This window comes from Myiozetetes cayanensis, unplaced genomic scaffold (genome assembly GCF_022539395.1).
Source record: "Myiozetetes cayanensis isolate MyiCay16 unplaced genomic scaffold, myiCay2020 scf6-25, whole genome shotgun sequence".
NCBI lineage: Eukaryota > Metazoa > Chordata > Aves > Passeriformes > Tyrannidae > Myiozetetes > Myiozetetes cayanensis.
In genome coordinates this window covers 15,035,262-15,058,913 of record NW_026087853.1, presented here as the reverse complement: position 1 = coordinate 15,058,913, position 23,652 = coordinate 15,035,262, and the positions used below count along the sequence as shown (strand labels likewise).

General features: G+C 39.4%; 1 protein-coding gene across 1 annotated transcript in view; it reads right to left on the bottom strand.

Annotated features, from left to right (window-relative positions):
* Positions 1-7,239: 7,239 nt before the first annotated feature.
* Positions 7,240-23,652, bottom strand: part of TTC7B (tetratricopeptide repeat domain 7B) — a 136,155-nt gene continuing 119,742 nt past the window's right edge. The window contains 1 exon segment of the mRNA XM_050335350.1: positions 7,240-8,224. Within this exon segment, the coding sequence (XP_050191307.1) occupies positions 8,003-8,224 (222 nt within the window). The 3' untranslated portion in view covers positions 7,240-8,002.

Genomic DNA, 23,652 nt, shown 5'->3' with positions numbered 1-23,652 from the left:
GCTGGTCCTCATGAAGCGAGATGATCATTTTAAGGAACTTGGGGGGACATCCTAAACGTTCCAAAATCTGCCACAGACCTTTTCTGCTCACAGTGTCGAAAGCCTTGGTGAGATCAACAAAGGTAACATAGAGTCCTTTATTCTGTTCCCTGCACCTCTCTTGCAGTTGTCTGAGAACAAATACCATGTCTGTGGTACCTCTGTTGGCTCGGAAACCACACTGGCTTTCAGGTAGAAGATCTTCTGCTATGGTGGGTATTAATCTGTTCAAAAGAAAACAGCCTACGGTCCTACAAACCAGGTTGAGAGCCCTTTACTCAGTGCAGATGGCCAAATGCTTCTCACAGATAAAGTTTCCATTTTGAATCGATGGTCTGAACACTTTCAGACTCTCTTCAGTACTAACCGTGTAGTTCAAGACTCAGCAATGCAGTACATTTCACAACAACCAATGAAAACTGAACTGGATACTGCCCCCACAATGGGAGAAACTCTTAAAGCAATACAGCAGGTGAAAATTGGCAAGGTAGATGGGGTTGATGGAATCCCACCTGAAATCTGGAAGTACGGTGGCCAAGCACTCTGTGCTAAGTTTCATGAATTTGTGGTGCGCTGCTGGGAACGAGGTGAACTGCCTTCAGACCTTTGTGACGCTGTCATCGTCACCTTGTACAAGAGGAAAGGAGATAAATCAGACTGCTCAAATTACCGAGGTATTACTCTGCTCTCCACAGTGTATTACACCCAGTGAAAATCCTGTTAGAAGTGTGTGTGAAGGCTGGATGCTGACAAGAGCTATCCCACAAGCACGGCCAGACTGCTGGGACAGTCCTTCCATCATGTGCCAGAGCCCTTTGTTAACATTGGCCTAATTTGGGCCTATGGCAAGAGAATGACTCAAAAACTGCAACCTACTATATGCAGCACTGAATGTTTGGTTGTGATAATGGCCAAGAATTACAAATTAGGTCCATTTTGGGACCACGAAAGGAAATAGTTGTGCAATAGCATCACTTCCTATTCAAATTCTCTACAGAGAGGGAATCAAGGTCTAAGATAAGAATCACAGGGTGAGGCTCACACACTCTTGAGGTATGTTGGCCATGACGGTTGTTTTGAGTCTCCCAGTTATGACCTATATGATCTGTGCCTCCTTTCCTCTGGCCCTTATGGGAAGGCTGGGAGCTATCGGTCTAGGCTACTGTTAGACACCTATTTATGAATTCTTGTGGTATGTTTGTAAGCTACAGTGAGCAAAGTCCACATTATTTCTGAACTAGAATTATCCACATAAGCATGTAGCATATTTTTACATTACAGATTATCAGCATCACAGTTGTAATGAATGCATTTTAACTTTCCTGAGCATCTCTATTATCACCCAGTCACTCTATTTTTCAAACTGTAATGTAACAAGAGACATCATTAGCATAATACCTCAGGCTACTACTCACAGCAAAGGCATCTCAGCTGGGAACAGAACCCTACCATGTTTTTTCTTTTTGTGTTTCTTAGGGCAAGTGTGACCTCTGTGACCAGGATGGGAAAACTACCTTGCATGTGGGTGAGACCCAGCTGGGAAATGCCAGACCAACAAACTTGTGCTCTGCCACCCTACTTCAGCCTTGCTGTGATGAACAGTGCAGGTTCTCAATAGGCATAATCCAACCTCCCTAACTGCTCTTTATTTCTGAAAGCCTCCCCATTTCCATTGCCTCCTCTGCAGTGAAAAAACAACCCCAGAAGTAAAGGCCGTGAGCTGGTCTGACTCATCCTGTAGCCTCTCACTCATTAGATGTAACAGGAGCAAAGCAAACACAGGGAAAAGGTCTCCTGTTCAACAGCAGCTGCCATTGGTTTGGGTGAGACATAAGATGAAGTTGCACTGTAACCTGGCATCTGATACATGTTTTGGTTAACCCTTTCTCTTGCTGAAGCTCAGCCTTGCGGTACATGATCCTTCAGGTGAAGCCTCTAACCCAAAACATACGATGAAGAACATGCCAGAGTTCTCTGACAGTACAAGTGGACACAGTACAGAGGTTTGTTTGCATCTCCTGGTGGGTCCTCTAGGGCACTTTTCATAACCAGAGGAACTCGTGCCTGCTCCTGTTTTGTTTTTTTATTTTTAATCTCTCAGATGCCAAAGCTGGCTGACTCAGCACACACTGTGCAGAAATTGCTTCCAAACAACTCTGTTGTGATTTACTGCTTCAGGTAGTGCTGCCACCCCATGCAGCTCCTGTCTGGCAAGGTGGTGTCGGTGGGAAGGAGCACCTGTCTTCCTACAGGCTGAACACCAGCATGGGCAACTACCGCAGAGGCAGAGCAACAGGATCATCCCCGCTTATTCCTGAAGCACATGCGTGGGAAATGATTTTAGCCTAAGAGTGTGTAGATCCTGTGTCAGTGAAGGCAGTTGCTCCGTGCATTGGTCACAGGACCTGCCCTGAAGTTTGTATCAGCACCCAGGAGTTAGTTACCCTAAATGCTTGCAAGATTAAGAAGAAAGAAAAAGCAAAACCCTTCCCGAAGGGACACCTAAAACCGATAATTTTTCAGTCAGAAGACTGTTTTACTATTTTTGCAAGGCGGTCAAAAGGAAAGCAACTTGTCACGTTTTATGGCCTCTGTTGCCCCCTCCAGTCCTACATTAGTAGTTGGTGCTGTTTGGAAAACAACAACCCTAGGAACACCTGCACTTGAATAATAACAATGTCTCAGGCTCATCATTTGATATATCTCTGATGTGCATTGGAAGTGAAAATTGGGGCCAGAATTTCCTTTTCTGGCATGACCAACTTTCTATCAAAGAAGCAAAACCTGTCTGTAAGAGGAGTTAGCTTTACAGGAGCTGGAGTGAACTCACACGGAACTTCCTTTCAAAACTTTCTGCCTTAAGTATAAAATGCACCACTTACCTGTGAGCACATGCCTGTGTGTAGAAAAAAATTATACTTAAGAATTGGTAAGCAAGTCATTTTTCCCCTTTGGTAGCAAGTCCAGAGGCACACATGCTGATCAGATTGGCTGTTCTTTGGTTGTACCCATCGGAGAGACCCTCAGCTTTACTGTCGTCACAGAGGAAGGGGCTCAGCTGTAGAAACAAACAGAAATGCACTAAACCTGTATGTTTTTATAGCCATGTCACTGTGGTAATAACCAACAAATACTATCATTACCTTATTTGTCTACTGATTATTTTTTCAAGTCAGATAGAGAGGGCACCTTCAGTAATTTCATATTGAAGAGAGTCATTCCTTGGGGAGGCAATTCTAGAGGCAGAAAGGGAGATGAGCTATTCATGCTGCTCCCAGTTTGGGCAAGGGGAGCCAGCTGTAGAGATTTATACCTGGATGAAGCAGACAAGAGTAATCTCTCCCACAGAGATGCCTGCCTCATGTAAGGACACAAAGAAAATACAGCAATGGCACACTTCACTGACCCTTTAGTATCCAAAAAGGTTTTTTCACTGAGTTCCTCCAAGTAAGTTTTCCAAGTGCAGGCAGATTTAGAAAGGCAAAAGCACTCTCTCTCCTCCCTTCAGAACCTTTGCTGTGTGCTCCTGCCGTGCTTTATGGACTGCATCCAAAAGATCACATCTGTCAGCTGCTGTACTCTGGAAATGTCTGGGCAGTAATGACAGTGCGGTGGCATCTAATGCTTGTCCGCCCCATGACCTGGTATGGAACACAAGCTGGGCAGAAGTGGTCACATCTTTTCAAAAGATTTAGAAATTAATAGGTACAGTTTTCTCTCTTTGAAATAAAAACTGGGGAGCCCAGACACCTGGGCTACAAAGGTGCTTTAAACTGGGAACTAGAAAGGCCAGGTGACCAAAGCAGTGGCAATCAGGACCTTGCATCCCTGCAATGGCAAAGAACGAAGTCTGACCAACACCCACCCCACACACACTCCTCTTTCAAAAAAAAAAAGTTTGGGGATGCATTTCTTTCCCATTTTCTTTAGTTTTAGTTTCACTGTCCCCTTTCTTTTAGCCCCCTTGCTGGCTTTGCAAGTCTGAAAGATTCCCATCAAACTTTGCACAATCAGTTATGACAGCAACACATGACAAAAGCTGAATACTCTGTCTTTCCTACTGTCCATGAGTAGGATACTTACCAGCTAGTTTTTGTAATAATAGAGACCCATGTGGAAGTGCCACACATCCCAGCACAGCCCTCCAGTGGGACTGGAAAAGGTAGTTTGGAAATGATGAGGTTAAATAGATGAAACACTAGAGAAGTGTACTTACTGAAAGCATATTTTTTTTACTTGATGCTAGAGAAGGAATGATTGCCAGATTGACAGTTAAGAAAAATATCATTATAACTGACAACTGAACAAACAAAGAATTAGCAAGGTAAATCTGGAACTCTTGATATACCCAGGCTTATGCTATCATTCCAGAATAGAACAGTCTACTCAGGAAAAAACAGATTTTCAAGTAAAATTAAAGCAATTTTAAAAATAGCCTTTGATGTTTAAAATGCATATAGTTAATGACAAAAGTTTTGAAAGATACAGTTGGATTAGTTCTGCTTGGATTGGTTCTCTTATTCCTGTGATTCTCTATCAACCATGAAAGCAAAAGAAGAAATTAAATAATTCATAGACTAAAAATGGCTATCTGCACCAAAATTAGAGAGGAACTTTTACCAATTACTTGAATGATCAGTTTTCTTATTGCAGGCCTTCCTATATCAGACCTTTTACCAAGTGCAACAGACATTGCTACTACACTTAAGCACATGCTTAGTACACCAAATGTTAATCATTTTGAGTAGCACAAGCACACTGCAGAGTAAGGGAATTCTCCTCTGCAACCTGCTATTCCAGTCTTATGGATGAGAGAAGAGTGCTTTTAATCTCTGTTGAAAGGCTGGAGATCTCAGGCTTGTACAGCTTGTCACCATAGAGATACAGTTTGAGTGCTTAACAATGCAACTTAATACCTGTTTTAAACTGGGCAAAGTAGGGGCTGCCCTGTGGAGTGGAAGTCCTCTTCTGTGTTTTAGTGTTACTACTGGTGCAGCAGATCAGACCAAAGAACTACCTGAAGCCCTTACAAGGCTCCTACCCAAAGCTTGGTAAAACCCTGGGGCAAGGCAGCGAGGGGTTGGTGTAGTTTTCAGCAGGATCAGCCCCTGATTTATCTCATCGTTCATCTGAACAGCTCTTATTCCTGACACAGGCTGGGGAAGCAAAAGCACAGATAAATCGTGTATCCACACAGAGATTTTGTCAGCAACAAAGTCCAGAAACAACCCTCATGTGGATGACCCATGGGCACCAAGGGAACACTTCCTGGGAGTGGCTGTGCACCTCAGCATTGCTTCCTTCACTCCTGTGACTGGGAAACCATGGTGGTCTGAGAACAGATTGCAAAAGACAGATCTTTCTGTATAGCAACTAAAAGAGATACAAAAATATTCTTGGCCTTCTTACTTGATTTTAAAAAAAAAAAAAAAAAAAAAAGGAAAAATGCAGCTGTAAAACCTAGCAACTTGTTTTTTTAACTTGAAACCCATGTTTAAACAAGCATTGCTGTTTAATTCATATGCTGCAAGGATTTCCACTTCTGCCTGAAAATTCCTACATGTACAGTCTTACAGTGATAATCCATTTTTAAAAATAGGTAGCTGAGGCTATTCCCCAGAGGCAGAGGCTTGTGGATTTACAGTGAAACTGATTCCAGTCAAGAAAAAGGAAACAGATATTCAGGTTCACCTGATATGCACAACAGCAGTGACAATTTCTCCACTAATAAAAGACATGACACAATTAGACTGCTAACCTTTCCACTTCGGGAGTTTATCAAGAGGCCAGGATTTGAAATTAAATGAGAGCAACCAGAGCTAAATTCTATTACAGAATTCTCCTATTCTCTACTTTTGCCTGAGGCTCTCTTGAGAAAGACCACCCACCTCAGATCTAGGTGCAAGTTGCCTTGTTAGAAAAGCTTTGTTATTATAATAAAAGGTGAGTGAATAATGTGAAGGAGCACACCTGTGAAAGTTATCAAAAATGTAACTAAATGAAGTGGGAATGAAGGCTCAAGAGGAACTGAGTTACGCAAATAGAGGTTTTGCACTACCTTCTGGTATCATATAGTGGGTGCTAAAAGACAGCAGGGCCAGAGCACAAATTACGAGCTGGGACTAGAAAAGCGAGAACAGTTGGCAAATAGAAAAGTGAAAAAGAAAGCCAAAGACAGTAGGAAGAAAACCTGCCAAACAGGGGCTCGAAAATGGGAAACAAAACTGATGTTTTTCGCAGTGAGCAAGATGACACAATTTCTACTGGCTTTTAAATAGATTTGAAAACACTACCTATTACAGAGTTTGATCCATTTTACAGAGAACACATAGTCCAAGCACTACGCAGATACAATCTGAAAGCAGCCTCAGCCTAACAGGCACATGAAATGCCAGGGGGAGAAACAGAAGAGCTCCCCCAGGTTTAAGTCTTCTGCCATTTGAAGATGCTCACTGGAGCACACGGAGTCTGTGTCGCAGTGAGGATCCTCCATGCGTTTGAGGTGAGTAAGCTCTCTGGTCAGTGACAAAGAAAAACATTTGCTGTTATTCTCTGAATCATCTGCTATCTTGTACTAAGCACTTAAAAACCACTTCTTGTGACAAATCAGGCAAATATCAAGGAGCACCCAGTATAATGGGGAACCTGGAACTCTTCCCATGCTCTGAGTGTGTCCAACGCTGTAAATGAGCAGACACTAGAAAACCCCAGCTCACACACCCTGAAAATTCAGTGCAACCTTGATTCTTCTCCACACACATCCCAGAGAATCTCTGGCAAGTTATTTGTCTACTAAACCAGCCAACTTTCCCTTCAAGGCATACAAAATACAGGAGATGTTGAGAAAGAACTACAAAGATGATAAGGAAAACCAAACATTATTGTGTAAATATTTAACATGCTCTTCCCAAGCACTACCAAGGTATATGTAAATGTCCATGTATTATGTAGAGGCAGGGTAATCTGGCTTCATTGAGAGCTGGAGTGGAAGGAATAAAAACAGAGTAGTGAGGATTTAAGGAAACCTGAAATCTAAGATAACAATACCATTGGCAAAGAGTATAGCAGCTTCTTTTCTCTAGACTAGCCTCATACATTTAATTTCAGTGTTGTTCATCTTCAAGACCAGCCAGCCATATCATAATAATATGTTCACAAGTCATCTTTTCCCCCTGATTCTTAACCAGGACACGGGAAAGGTTCCATTTAAAAATCATTTTATTATTAACATAATCTTCCCATTTAGCCAAGTGTGGGTCATGTATAAGGAATGTCGGTAAATATTCCATTTGAGGCTTCTTTTTACATATTTCCATTGATAAATAAACTCTGAATTCACATAAAAAAGTTAAACTTAAATAACTAATATATTTTTTTGTAACAGGCATACATTGGTAAAATATAAATATTCTTGTACTCAGCCTTTGCTCTAGGTAACAGTTAGCCACACGTCACAGTTATTAACAACTAAAACCAAGAACTCAACTGATTTTCTGGCCTGGACTAAAATAGAGATGGAAACAGAAAATTCACATTTTGACTTTGGGCCAAAAGAGGTTGAGAGGCAGGAAGAGAACAGTTTTATTAAGAGCCTTGTTAAAAATAGTCTGCTCTGCCACTGAATTTTAACTTACTCTACAATTGGTAGTTGATTCCATTATAATTTTATGTAACACTCAAGTATCACTAACAAAATATGGCACATCATCCATGAACAATATAATGATGTTTTAAAACTACCAGGGCAAAAACGCAGGCGATATGAGTGATTTGGCTCTGGCTTCACCGTTCCGTCCTCTCAGTCCAACATTAACGAGTTGTGTCACCTCGCTGTTTTGGCCGCTTGCCTGCCAAAGACCTGTAGCTCTAAAGTTTCTCACACTAACCAGTTACCAGGCAGTCTGATACACTGGGTCTCCTCACCCAGAAGTCAGACCAAAAATCTGTTGATCAGGATGCCCTGTCAAAGGACTCGGGGAATGATGGTAAAAGGAACCACAGGACTGCTCGCTTCAAGCTCCAGTGCCGTCAGGAAGCATTCGGTCGCAGCATCATCATTGCCTTGAGCCTGCAGCACCTCTCCCAGGCTGTTCCAGACCTCGTGGGCTGTAGAGTTGACCTGGACGGCATCTCTGAGAATCTTCTCTGCCAAGCTATAGCGCCCAAGCTGGTGAAGTATCAGAGCCTGTAAGAAAACAGAGGGAAAAGAGTTGAGACTGGCCAGAAGGGCTTTCATGAAGCTCAAATGATTTGTCACTGCAGTGAAATAAAGAGTAAGCAGCTCTGTGACTCATTGTGTTAGAGACTAAATTATTTATTTATTTATTTTATATTAAAGAAAAGAAATTACTTGATGCAGGACTGGAGTAAGCTACTCCACACCAACAAGGAGCCAGGTGGCTTTAGAGAGAGAACAAAACTGAATAACAAAAACTCCACCCAACCGCAAAAAATCAGAACCAGAGCTTTTGCAGCAAGCTCCTGTTATCTGAAGTCCTACTAAGGTGTGTGCCCTGAACTCCTCATATCCTACCTGTGCATCTCAGCAACCAGCTCATGTCTGGTAACACCTGAGACCATACACAGCACCATCGGCCCTCAGGGATGGCAGTAACAGGACTCAGCTCAGCCTAGTGAGCAACAGCCACAGTACTTGGAATGCACATGGTACCTGTGAAATGGGAAGTGTTCTCGGACTAACATCACACCAGTAATGTACAAAGGACCAGCAGGCACAAAACTGCCTCAGGAGCTTCCCTGTCACAGATTCTTCATCTTTCTCTGTGACATGGAATCCAACTCACCAGCACATGATCCCAGAGCACGTCCAAACCCACTAGGATATGGGCTGAATGAGGCAGTGGAAATCTCCATCCATTACATTCAGCTATGTTACTGTGCTAGAAAAGTCGTGGAATGACCCAGTAAGAGAGCTTTATTGTGGGATTATAATAATCCTAAAGATATTACGCATTTTTACATTGTGATTCTGTACTGCAAAATGCATATGGAACACAAATCTTTGTTTTCCAGAGAGGCATCCTGATTACGTGCTTACAGAGTCCTTGTGACTTCTCCCCTCCAAGCCCCCACTCCCTGGACCACAATTTCTTTTATCTCTCTCTGTACATCTGTCCCTCAAATCCTTATTAACCCAAGCACCAATGATTAGAAAGTACTGACATTCTATGCAACCCCTGAATTATCCACCATACATTTCTGGAATTGTGCCCACCAGGGTGATTTAAGACTGCTAACTCCATCCTACAGAACATCTGAGCAGACTGTGCTCCAAAGAACAATATAAAGAGTGCTGTACAGTATTGGTAAGTAAACAAATAAATGTAATGCAGGCTCATTTCTATCTGCCTGGCAGATGTTCTGACATAAAGGTGCTAGAGGGATTTTCTGGTTTTGGAATTTTTTTGACCTGTCAAAATTGAGTCAGCATTTCTAGAGCAAGTGAACAGTACTTCCAATCCAAAAATCATATAACTCTCAGAGTCAGTGTTTTTTATCCCTGCACTGAAGTGACTGTCAGGTATCAGATGTGAACTACAAAAAATGAAGCAAAGAGATGGAATATATAAAGTTGCTGTGGCTGCAATACACCTAACCTTAATAAAATTTTAGATGTTCTTCAAGATTCTCTATTTTCAAAAATCTTGCTTTTTTGTGTGCAGATATGTGTTATTATATACTAATTAAACATGTGAGATCTTTGAATATTGGTAATAACTTTTTTTTTAAATATGCCAGACTAGTTTCCCTGCTTGCTAAGGATACAAGCTGTTCTTTTCAAGACCAAAGAAAGCAACCAAATTTTACAGATATAAGCCTGTTCATAGGAAGAGACACGTTACATCACATCTGCCCTATTCTGTACAGGAAAAAGTATAGCTGAGCTTCTGCAGGTGGTAGAACTGGGGTAAATACTAGCTGTTTGCCTGCTGTTACACTTTTCTAAGAATACAAGCATTAGTGTTGAAATTAGCAATTAGCATTAATGAAGGAACCACTCTTGCATGGGCAATCAGGTCACATCCCGTACCCTCATGTTTTGAGGGCACAGCTTTCTCAAGAGAACAACTCCCCAGAGTCAGTCTTTCACTGGTGTCTCAGGCTGGGATGGTATGAAGATTCCTGCCTCAGGCAGCAGCCCTGGGACAATGAGCTTTGCTTCCAAAGTAGAGAGAAAATTAGACTTGTTCCATGCAGAGCATCAAAAGGACAGTGACATTTGGTCACTGTAGCTGTGGGCTAAGCTCAAAGAAGCGATCTAGAGAAAGAACGCAAAATACCCTCTGATTCATTAACTCTCTCTCAGAATGATGGTCAGATGTCATATATTGTAAGTGTCCAGCTTGTAAATCCCCTTCCTGGATGACTTCATTAAAATACTGAGGCACAGAACATTTCAAATTGTTTCAGTCCTTGCCTGACTTTGCTGTAATAAGCATTACACCACAGGTCACAGGGAGAAGGAGAGGCATGTCTATCATGCAGCAATATCCTTTAGTGACCCTGGCACCACCACCCATCCAAGAAAACTGACTTCCAGTTTACCAGCTGTCAGTATATGCTTGCTTTTGGTACCAAACCCTTCAGGAAAAAACAAACCACAGAAAACAACAACAACAAACCCTCCCTCTCCCCCCCTCCTCAAGCCAAACTCTCCTAGAGGAGACTTCACAAAAATCAATACGAATTATCCTAGTACTTCACTATGTATTTTCCTCTGCTTTCCAACTGGAAACAAAATCTCAAAGTTACCAGTTCTGGCCTTTACCTATTCAGCAGCAGATGTACAGACAACATTTATCTGCAGACTAATGTTAGGTCTCTTACTTTATGGCTGGAGATGGGCTTGAGCAACACATCAGGTCTGCAGAAACACAGAGGGATATCTAAGTGACATATGGCTCACACCTTCAGCCTTGGCATGTTAGTTTAAAATCTAAGCAGGATGCCATCTCCCTATATCCTCTTTAAAAACAGCAACATAATCTTTGAAAAAACATAAAATAATATTATAGGGATTTTGGAACTTGAATCAAAAAGTGCTACACAATAATTTGTGTAAATAATAAGAAACATAAATAGTAAGAGACATCCATTCTACACAATATGCTAAAACCAATAACTTCCTAAGGTATTACAAAAATCTAAGGTAATCTAGTTATTCTTTTTACATTTTAGAATGCTGCAGTACTTGACAGATGTGTTTAAGACAACTGTTGGCATCCTGCACAGAGAAAGCAGGATCTTTCCTACTATTAAATCTCTTTCACATGGAAGAACAACACATTTATGACATTTGCTTCTAACAGAGTTATAAAAGCCTCTAATGTGTGTGGGCTTCTTCATTTTGCAGCTCAGTACAAATGTTGTTTATTACTTTACCCCATGTTTGGTTTGTTGAGAATTTTGGGGTTCTTTTCTTTTGTTTTGGGTTTTGTCAAATCACTGATTTCTTGGTGTGTTAAGGCCTCAACTTTCTCTCTGTCTTTATGCTGTAAACTCTCTAAGCCAGTTCTACATTGTAGAGGTTGATTTTGTAACTTAGAGAAAACTCCAAGAGAAAAGTCTAATCAGAAATGGCACAGGCAGAAAGTGAAGGGAATCTCTGAAGAAACGAAGAGACTTTTTTGTGCCATCATCACAAGAAGTGAAAGCAGTGCTTCATGTCTCCAATCCGCTGATATTTGTACCAGTCAGTTTGAATAATCAGCAGTACTCAAAGATTTGTGGAGCTCAGATGCTCTCTGCTCAAGGAAAGGTCAACAGCCCTTTACAGTGCCCAGACCACCATCGGGTATTAGAGCTGGGAATAACAGAGACCTTGAAATTCCAAGAGCCTCCAGGGGCTCTAGGAAGGTGCTTTCTAAAAGAGTATCACTGTGTGCTGCCTGCGACAAGGAGGTACTGCAGTCACTATAACCAAGGTTCTACACAAATTTCACATCCCAACAGAACAAAAACCCTTAGGAATTAATCAGAATGGGAAGAAAAGTGCTTCCAAGTTCTGCCACAGGTTATCTTCAAGATCTTACCAACTGTTTCCTCACCCAGCTTGGAGTCACAAAGTCTCCCTCTTGTTGGTCAATGATTTTATGTATCTTTCCTCCCCCAGTCATCCCCTTTACACTTCATTTTACATTGCCCCACATACAAAACTGCCACTCTTTGCTTCTTTCACTCAAGCACCTGTTCAAGGACTGTTTTTACAATGCTCAGTCAAATAAGGCCCAACCCCTGACTGAAGGCCCTTGATGCTGTTGGCAAAACAGCAGTAATTTGTTATTTATTACTCAGTATCTCCTAGACACCTACACAGATACAGCCCAGAAAAACAACTATTGAGTCTGAATAGACAGAAATATCTTAATGTATCATCCAAAACATTTGGCTGAATAACTGTCATTTATACTTATCTTACTTGCATTAAGGAACAGGGGTTATATCTTCTGTATTTTGCATACTCTCTTGGGACTAATCATGTTTTGTGTTTTAATTAATGACACATCACAGGAATCATGATACAATCAGACAAGCAAAAGCTAAGAGGATACAATATAGAAAGCAACAGGCTGATCATGAGAACTAGGATCACAGAAATATGGCAAGAGTCAGTAAAACAAAGCAGAAAAAATAACACAACAGTAACACAAGTTCTGCAGCATGGTGGAAGCCTGTCAATCAAACAGCTTGGGAGATGGACCTGGTTTTATCAGGCAACCACAGGATGACAGTGTGAAAATGTGGCAGTTCGAAAGAAGAAAACTTAAGTGACATCAGGAAAGGTTTCCACTAGAAAGAGAACAAGACTTCAGCAATGCTGCAACACAGCTCCACTAGGGCCTCCTCTGGCACCTTGTGCAGTCTCTTCTATTCAACAGAGGTCATTCAAACTGGAATAAGCACAGCAAAATGACTATTGAAATGATCAATAAAAATCTGAATTTACAAGAGGAGACTAACATACGTGGTTTGATTAACCTAGCAAATCAAAACCTGAGAGGAAATGAAGAACTTGTTATAAAAACAGTAGAAAGAACACAACAGAGAAAAACCTTTTTAGTTAGAGAATAAAGCTGGCACTAGAATACATGTGTATAAATTTGCTGTAAGTTTACCAGAACATTCCTGGCAACTAGAGCAGAGAGGTTTTGGAACAGCACTCTACTTGCAGTAGTAGGGTGCAAACCAGTGTTAAAACAGTCCTACAGGAAAAGCTTGCATGCTCTGAAGGTTGTGAGGAGGAGACCTGTCTAGAGGGCCCAGGGAGCTTCCACTATTCCTGTTCTGATATAAGGTTCTCCCTCTCCTGCAATGTCAGGAGAGAGAGTGATAACACTGTATATATAATATTAGTACTTGATGCTTCTGTTGCAAGAGCAACTTTCTCTTGATTCTTGGGCAAACACTGAAGAAGCAGGTGCAGAGAAATGTCCAACTAATGAATGCAAAAATTAAAAAAAGAAGAAACCTAGTATGACAAAATTATTTGACTCTGAAATCTTCAAATCCATGAGGGTTTTTGTTTTTTTAAAACAGTCTTGGACCTTACACCATATCACAATCTTTTGGGCACAGAAAGATGCATAATGGGAATTACAAACGCAGGCTTAATCAGCATTCGCTTCAACAGGACCTAAATCCTTACCCTACCTAGATAACTCTCAGTTTGTCATTACATATCTATGTATATCCTAGATAAACAAGATTCTTTTAAAATTTGGTCTCTGGTGACGGCACAATAAAACAAATAATTACAATTCTTCAATAAGCCAGAATTATACTTTGATATATACTGGATATGTCAAAGTTATATTTTGGTACAGTTATTTTTCCCCTTGCAGTTCAACACATTAAGGTTATTTTTCATTAGATAAATATAAGCATTTTTAAAAGGAAGACATTCAAATGAATCTGATTTTCCAAATGGAGTGTTACAGTCTCCAAGTCTTCAGTTAGAAAATGCATTATTATTACTTATTAATAAAATATCATCCCTCAGAATCTGACAACATGATATAATAAGCAAATGTATAAAGTCATAATTACTTAAATAAGCATGTAGTGTAGTGTTCACTGCAAAGGTACATTTTTTTCTGCAAACAGGCTTTCTCTCTTGCAAATTAAACTGTCATAATGATTAACCAAACAGTCAATGGAAAACACACACCTAGAAATATAAACATAGGACAGAAATGGAAAAATACTTAAACAACTAATTTATGAATTTGGAAACGTGATTAAAACTAGCCATTTAGAACAGTCTAGTAACTAGTCTAGTCTAGTAACATTCAAATTTTTTCCATGAAACTAACTTAAAAAAATTTAGTCATAATTATCACCCATCATATGCCTCATCAAACCAGAGCTTGATCATGATGTGTTAAACTATATTTGCAATAACTGAAAATAAATAAAAATAAAAAGGTAACACTACAAAGATCACTGTCATTTCTTCAGTGTAGCTTAAGTTTTCGTCTCAGGAGAGTTGGAGGTTTTCTTAAGGTTTAATGTCTGACTGCTTCCCCACCCTGTCTGAAAACAAACCGTTCTCAGTCTTGACAGAAGCACCACTTGAGATTTTTACCTTTATTCATTTATTACCAAGAAGAACAATTTCATTTTCCCTGAGCTCCCACTACAGGTGGGAGATGTTCTCAAAAGCAATGAAATTTATTTCAAAGCAAAAAGCATTGACCATGAGTCCATTTGCAATTTTGCCTCTTTTAGGAAGGATGCTGAAGTCTCAGCACTAAACTCTCTCTGCAGAGAAAGAAACTGGGAGAAACAGGCAGTATGAGAACAAGAAATGTGGCTGACCTCACATGCAAAACAGTGCCAGAGATTCTCACTGTGTTTAAGAACCACAGCCTGCTGACCTACAGAAGCCTCAACTATGGAGATTTGAGTTCTACCAGATAGGACATTTATATTAACTCATCCCTAGCAGGTCTGTTACATGAGTTGTTTGCTAAAAAGCTTCTCAATTTATATGATACAGACCTTATTTACCTAAAAAATAGCCCTCAGAGCTAAAAGTTTCCCTTGTTAAAACAACAGCTATAAGAAAACATTACAAGTATATGACAACAAACCAAAAAAAAATAGATTGATTTTGCTTTTAATGATGAGAGCAGGGAGACAGAAGAGCAGTGGAATATTACCTGCGTGTTTTGCCGATGACCTGCTGAAGCTGAGTAAACTAACAGCTGCAAATGTGTAAGCAGATACAGAGCTATTCAGATGTGGAAAATCATTTTTAAAAGCTACAAGAGATTTACAGAATGCACTACATCCAACTTCCCAGTAATTTTCCCAGTCTACTATCTTATTGTTTTTAAACAAGTCCCAGCCTAAGAGAGAATCAACTTTCCACTGTGGTTTTCAGAAGGACATGCTAGTAACATGCCCATCTTATCTAAAAACCTTAAAAGTCAGGCATTATGACCATAAACAGTTACAAAACTCACTGTGCAATGCATGCAAATCCATATGCACTGTAATTTTAGCATCACAAAACTGCCCCTTGTTACATGCTGCTTTTTCAGCCTATTTTGCAAGTGTTAAGGTGGTTGCTATTTTTAAACAAATCTATCAAACTTCAAGGTTTACCAGAACTTGACAGTGCTATGCTAAAATAATGAAACAGAAGTGTTAGTGAGGCAAAATGGGAAGAATTTGTCATGATACATGGAAAAAAATAAGTAAAATTCTGCAGCTGGTATTTTCCAACCTCTGTGATAAAAATACACTTTTAAAATGTATTCTATAATCAATATTTTACACTTACGTAGAGTGAAATAGCACATTATTTATACACTCTCCTCTCTTATTTTCCCTCTAGCCGATGAATTTGTGCTGAAACATGTCCATCTAATGGAAGTATGACTTTGCATAAGAAATCATGTATACACTCCTTCTGAAGGCACATACATGTCTAGTCACTGTAAGTAACTATTTACTGCAAGTGTAAAAGAATTGCGACAGAGTGCATCAGTTTGAAATAAGCCATTCCATCAGAAAAACAATGAATAAACATAGTTCGATGTCTGCAGATACAGATGCATCTTAATACAGGGATTTGGAAGGAAGGCCATATTATAAGATTTAAGACCAACTGGATTGACCACCAACACTTACAGGTAAAGACAGGGATAAATAAATATATTATTTTTTTAAATGGAAAAGAAACTGAAACGTATATGTCATTTGTTTCCAAAATGCAGGAAAAAAACCTACTTATCTGGTTTTCTCTAACAAAGTAATTCTTTTGAATAATAAAAAGTGTATTTCTTCAAATATGCTCAAAATAAAACTTCCTAGCAGCTCAGTATGGATTTTCTTTTTTAAATGAGAACAACCAGCTAATAATACTACAGTCGATCACTCGGTAAACCAAACAAAGCAACTGATGAACAAATATGAACCTGTGCCTGCAGGCAACGTTTTGTTCGCAGCCTATCCCAGAACACTGCCTACGTGCCCCTTTCTGCCTTGTCCCCGTCCCTTGCCTTCCCTCATGCCCAGCACACCCAGAAGCTGCTCTGTGTGCTCTGTGTCATCGCTGAAGCCCCAGTTTGTTATTCCTCTACCCTTCCCCCAGTGCTAACATACCCCCTAAGGTATCCAATTGCTTCCCCTGCTGCAAAACACTTGTTGCTAGGAGAAAACCTACTGCTTGGCAACAGATTTTTAAAACAACAACTTTGGCTTTGTTACTCACTGAACTTCCCATCGCCAGCATGAAATAACGAACGTGCGTGGTCGTTCGTGCATCTGTGTACTTATAAGTGCCTTGACAATGACTGACCCCTTCCAACAGCGCGGTGCTTGCCTTTTAGTTCCCTGCTGCTCACAGCCCAGATGCAGAAAGGTTCATAACTGAAGTTTGGGTTTTTTTAAAGTTGCTGATCACAGCCCTCCACAGACATGGAAGCTCTTGGGGGACATCTTTTCCTGTTAAGACAACATGATCTTGCAATAGCCTGCTGTAATTTCGATTTACACTCTATGTCCTATCAGTTTATAAAAACATAGCATGGCTACCAGGCTACTTTGCAAGAACTAATTTGACTACAGTAAGCACACTAGAAACAAATAAAACATCTTAATTCAGAATGTTCTTGTATATTATCACACATACATTCACTCCTTTCCCATATGTAGACAACTTATAGATGTGTGTTCATCACAGTATATTCACTACAGAAATCATACCATTTTATCAGTCTAATTTGTAGCTGTATTTCAACATTGCTTAGATTCAAAGCAAGGCCAAGTTTACCACTGGATCACTGTGGTTCACACAGAGACTCCTAAGTACTGTCTATTATTGATGCCATTATTTGCCCAGTTTTGAGTCAAAGGGTTGGAAGTACAAAAAAATGTATTTCTGTTATTCAAAACTTAGGACTAACATAAAAGTGCTTTCAATATCCAAAAAAGGAAAAAAAACACAAATCCCCCCAAAATTATTCAAGTACAGAAAATGTTAGAGAAACAGAAAACCTCAGACTAAGATTTTTCAAATTAGGAGCCTCAAAGTGAGCCCATGGAGTCAATATTCAAGTATTTGAACAAAAGCTGGATTTTTCACAAGAACTGAGGATACTAGGAATTCAGTGTCCTACCTCCACTGCCTAATACTGGATTCTAATTTAGTACATCTGAAGGCTCCTGGTGTTGAAAGCTTGTGGTCCATGCAAATCTATCATAATGTCAAGAAATTCATGTTTTTCTGTCCATCAGTCAACCACTGACAGAATTAAAGAATAAATAATTAGAAAGAGCAAGCAATGACTTTTTAAGAAGCTGTTTTTCATTAATGACAGTTCTTCTATAAAATCACCTTGAACATACTGGTTACATGCAGCTTCTGGAAATAGTAATTAGAAAAATTGATCAAATGCTTTAATGAAGAAATCAATTTGAAGTCAGGGGAATAGTTTATGTATCTAAGTAAAACCAGAGCTGCAGATACAGTACTAGGCTCTGTGGGTAAAACTTGAAATTAATAGAACTGTCAGAGTTCAAAATGAGGAGATCTTTAGCCAGATTGCCACTATATTGAAAGCCAGCACTGGTAGTCCATGCTTGTACACACTCAATACTACAGAAACTAGCACTCCCTTGTCTGAACTTTCGAGACTGTGGAAAAGGAATCACAAGTGATGATATTCTTCTGAAGAACCTTTTTGCATTTATGCATGTGCATTTCTCTCAAATATTCTGAAAAATGTTGTATTAAATATTCAAAGTCAGAACTGCAGCATTAGATAAAAGATGACCAGTCCTTCCATTACTAAAATAAAACAGGAATTCAAAGATTAAAGCACATTATTCACATTTTTATTCCTCTTGCCTTTAGCCAAAGAGAGTTTTGCATATAAAAATATGTACATACATATGATATAACTATGATTAATGTCACTGTTTCAAAAGTGTTATGACACCACAGCAGCACATAGTATATGGGCATTGCAGTAACCTCTACGAAACAGAGGTTATTTTTAATACAGCATTAATAAATACATTTTTTTAATAGCATTCCCAGGAAACAGACCATTTCCTTCCCCACAAAGCAGATGTGAACTGCCATCTGCTCCTCAGGCTCAACACACTACACTGGAAGAGTTATCTTCATGGTAGTTTGCAAAAACCTCCCATCAGGAAAGGGAGTGCACCCCTTTCTCCCCCCAGATTCTGAAAGGAAAGGCAGAAGCTGTAGGTAGCCTGCTAACCTGCCTGTCTGACAGGACAGCTGCCAGCAGATCCATCTTTAAGGGATGGCTATTTTCAGTGTGAAGAGAAGGCGTACACCCTTCCCATCTGTGCACCATCAGGCAGAGATCAGAAGAGCCAAAGCCTAACCATTGGCTAAGAGAGGGCTTTTAACACTTTCAGAAAAATAAAACAAACACTTCTCTGTATACTGACTTACCTTTCACAAAACCTGAATAAGTTGAACACACTGAAAACCACAGAAAAAATCTTTAAACAACTAAAGAGAGACACCCTAACAGCAGCATTCTTTTTGAGAGGGCGGGGGAAGCTAAGGATAACATTGATGTACCTCAGCCTTTGCTAATACTGATCTGGAAGTAAACCAATTAATATAACTGAAGTATCACCTGTGTTTTATAGTTCAAGTCCATATAAGCCTATAACATTTTCTCACACCTTTTTGTGGATCTCTGGTAATTTTTTACTAAAAACTTTCCAAAACCAAGGTATTTTCCATTGAGTCATCATCAGATCAGAAGAGCCCTCCTAGGTCAAACATTTGTATGCCCTGTTGTTACACACAATCTTAGTACAGGATTCTTTGTTCCACAGTGTGGAATTCCACAGCAAGGAGTCCTCACCAAATCATCTTCCCAAATTTTTCACTAGCTGGTTTCTTTCCATTTGTTCCAGTGCCAATGCCACTTAGCCTTACTTGGATTATTCCTCTCATATTTACAAGGAGCATATAGTAGTATATAGTATTCCTCTCATGTTTACAAGGAGCATATAGTAGTAATAAAGTCTCCCACTCCTCCCAGGAAGTATTGCAGAGACTTACCAGTGCTACAGTGCAGTCACCTCAGTGCTCACTGTGTATAAGGACAACACTGATGCAAAGCTACAGGTCTGTTTTGCCATCCAGCCACATCACTTGAGTTTATAAGAGTATCACAGACCTGTGAGGAAAACCCCAGTGACACCTGTGCTTTAGTTCACACTGAGGGTTCACTTGCTCTGTTGACCAGTCTCAACTGTTTTTACTGGGCATGGCAGTCTCCCTGTTTGGGGAACATGAAGAAACCAGTGGAGCATGAACACCACCCCCTTCTACAAGGGAAGGAGAAATCTGTGAGCTTACAAAATTAAGGGTGAGACTACACTGTTGACAAGATGATGACACTGCTAACTGGGACAACATGATGTCTCATGCTGGGTTTGACCAACAATGAAGACGCAGCTCTTGCAGAACAATGGAGATGCAGCTCTGACCAATTGCTACCCAGCTCTTTGTTCTGCCCAGTGATTTCCATACTCAGTCTTGCATGTTCGTGAAAGTTACTGTATTTCTTAAAATAAAGGGTCTCCAAGTCTCACTTTTAATCAGACTTAGGTCTTTGCCCTGCAACTGTTCTTCCCAAGCTGAGGTACTATATTAACTATACTAACTAGTCTAAAATCTTCTGTTAACAAATGATTAGTCAAGTAATATTTAGTGAAGCCTAAGTTATTTTACCAACTAGTTCTTCCAGAATTCTGGTCAACTCCTCCATATTCTTCCACCAGCAAGTACTTGCCACAATTTCTATATTTTCATTTCCACTATTAATTTTATCTTTGCCATCCATGATAAATATCAACATTCCTGTTAAAGATTGAGGAAAATATGAACTGTAGTTATGGACTTTTTGTAAGTGGATATCCATCACTGGACTGATTGACACTGATTGACATTTTAAATCATATGCTGTGGTTGGTTTATGGCTCTTGAAATCCATTTTCCAAACTGTACTATAAATTAGTGCACAAGGTTGGAATCTGCAGAGAAGTGTAATTCCAAATGCTGTTTCTCCTCCAGTCCTTTCCTTTGGTTTACAATTCTCAGCTGACAGGCAACTGGAATAAATTTGAGCCCTGCTTCCCAGAGTGTCAGAACCTTGTCCATTTGAGTCACTTTTCTAGTTCACTGGAGCACAGTTGGCAGCAAGAACACAAGAATGGCAGAGAAGGCACTCCCTCACAAAGCCAGGATTTGATCAGAGTAAGCAAACTGGGAAGTTAATGCTCTCTGAGTGAAGGGCTGAAATGCAGAGTGGCAGCTTCCACTTTTCAAGGCAGGCATTTTCAAGGAGTAAGAACTACAGCAACAGCATAGTTTGGTGGGGAAGGTGGGAATTCTGGAACTTAAGAGAGCTACTGAATTTGAGGAGAGATACAAACACTCTCCTATTGTGCTAAACATCCATTGATTTAATCTTCACAAAAATATTCAGATATAAATGTTACATTAAATTGAATATATTGTACATGGCAGAAAGACTGCACTTACTAATAAAACTTCCTTAAATGTTAGGAAGTTTAGAGTTTGATTCTGCAGCAAATGAGATGAGTTTGGATGCCCAGGCTAAAGCTACCTCATTTATTTTCAAGAGATCATCAGCTGCTTATACTATCATATCACAACGTTAAAGGAAATTAAGTTTGATGCATCAATTACTTTAATAGATCTGACAGCATTTCATACTGTTTTAGACTTTACATTAAGAACAGTCATTTCTGGCAGCTGTAACCTACCAACTTGTGGCTAGGCATCGAATTAATATGACAAAGCATCATCACAGACTGCATTTGTGTCACAGCATTTCACAGCCCTCTGGTAAGTCTATGGGTCTGTGACCCTCATAATACCATCTGTTCTGATGCTATTGTGGCTATCACTTCTTCAAATGGTCATAAATTAAAAACCAGACAGAATCCCAAAGAAGCTATTGTCAGCTGTCAGGACAAACTGTAAAAAGGACCGTGAAAAAAATGGAAATTGAAATGGCTCTGCAGCTGATAGAGATTCACTTGCTTGTCTTTTGAACATTTGTAACCACAGGACAATATCTGACTTAATTTATTACTTGTACCTATTTAGAAAATAAGGGATGTTGTTTTTAATTAAGAGAATGTACTTTTAAAACTATGTATTTATTTTAAATTACTTATTTTAAGCAAAACTCAATTACCATCAGAGACATTTTAATTCAGAAACCAAGGCAAAAGCAGTCCTTCTAGTAGGTCAGATCACCGTTGATAGATGGCAAGTATTTTTCCTACCTAAGTAGGAAAGTACTACCTAACACAAACTTTGCCCATGTAGACTTAGAGCTCTGAAACTATTTTCACACTGTGTATTACACTGAAGAAATCACAATTTCATCTCTATTTCATCTAAACATGTTATGCTATCAATTAATATAGTTAACTAAGCTAATGTAGCACAATGTTATGTTCTGGAATAATTTTAAGAAGTTAAACTTTTAAGAGCTATCTCCATGAGCACTGACTGCAGTGAAGTCTGGTTGAGTTTTCTAATGACTATGCCTTATATTGCTGCAGCAAGAATTTACAAACGCTCAATCTCATGTGCACCTGATGACATCTAATTAAACATCTGAATTAGTGAAAAAGCCTTGGTCTTTCCTTCTGCCTCTATTTTTGTAATACTTGCACAAGTCTTTTTTTTTTTACATCATTCTGTCCAGATGAAACTGGCTAAAGAATTAAATAATGACTTAGTATGTCTGATTTCCTAAGGATATTCAGCTTAAATAATAAGTTAGATATGTGAGATATAAACAGTGTATTGGTAGTGACTGAGGAAGATTGAACACACTGAGTTGAAACAAATCATTTCACTGGCATCACTGATTAAAGACTAATTAATGAATTAGAACTCAGAAAAAAAAAAAGGAACTCAAATGTTAATTTCAATACATCCTTAAAAGAAACATTTGTAACTTTCACTTACAAAGTTTAGTTCCTAGAATAAGAGGAAGGCATTTAAAAACTTCAGGATTTTTCATCAAAAGTATTTAGAAAAAAAATGGAAAGAATCAAGTGTGTGCATCTTAATGAGCCTACAAAAGCATGCTATATTGCTCAAGTGGTTTTGGGTAGTGTCTTTCCTTGCAGTGCTTAGCTTTTAACAGTGTGAACAATGTTCATGTTTTCATATTTCTGCCAAGTAAGTGCTTTGCTAATGAATTGCTTCGCTTGGTTCATCTGCGCAGTTCTAAAAGACTGAAGATTTTTTTCCAGGTCAGCTGCTTTATGTATAGATATGTGGCTCTTGAGTATGAGCACTCCATTTTAACGTCTTAGTGGTTTTGCTAATACTTCTTTTTCCTTCAATTCTATGCCAGGTCTTAAGAAAGAAAAGCTGTTTCTAAAAGCAACTTCAAATCCAAGGGCTCTTTCTTGAAAGCCAGCTTCCTTGAAGCATCACAACAGCATCTATCATAATGCAGGATTTCTCAGATTTGCAAGAAAAAGTCATGCATGTATAAACTACACATCAGAGATTAGCAGAAAGAAGTTGTAATACAGAGCTATGGAGAGAGTTTTTTTAGTTTCCCAAGACTCTGATAAGTGCATGTAAGTACAAAACTACATTCAACATTAGCATCTGGACAATGATAAATATTTACAGCCATTCTGACAGATTTCTAGGTATTAAACTGCCCTCTTTTGTTTACCACCTGCTAATCACAGAGTGGGAGCACAGATTTCTGTTTTGCCGCATCTTACCAAACTGATCTTCCCCAGAGAATACTACCCTCTTCAGGAAAAAGCTAGCCTGAGAAGTCTTACTCAAAATTATATTTCTTGTAGATAATGCCAATTGCATAAGCACACAACATAACATTTATGACATTAGTTCTCCAAACCTGGCTCACACAAATAAACATGCAAGAGTTACATATGCGCTCAGCAATTCATGTTAGGGGCTGTAATAGTCTTCAACTTCCCCCAAGGACATAGAAAAAGACTTAGTTCTTTTTTGTTCAAACCTATGTAGGAGTCTGATTTGCAGGACAGAAGGAT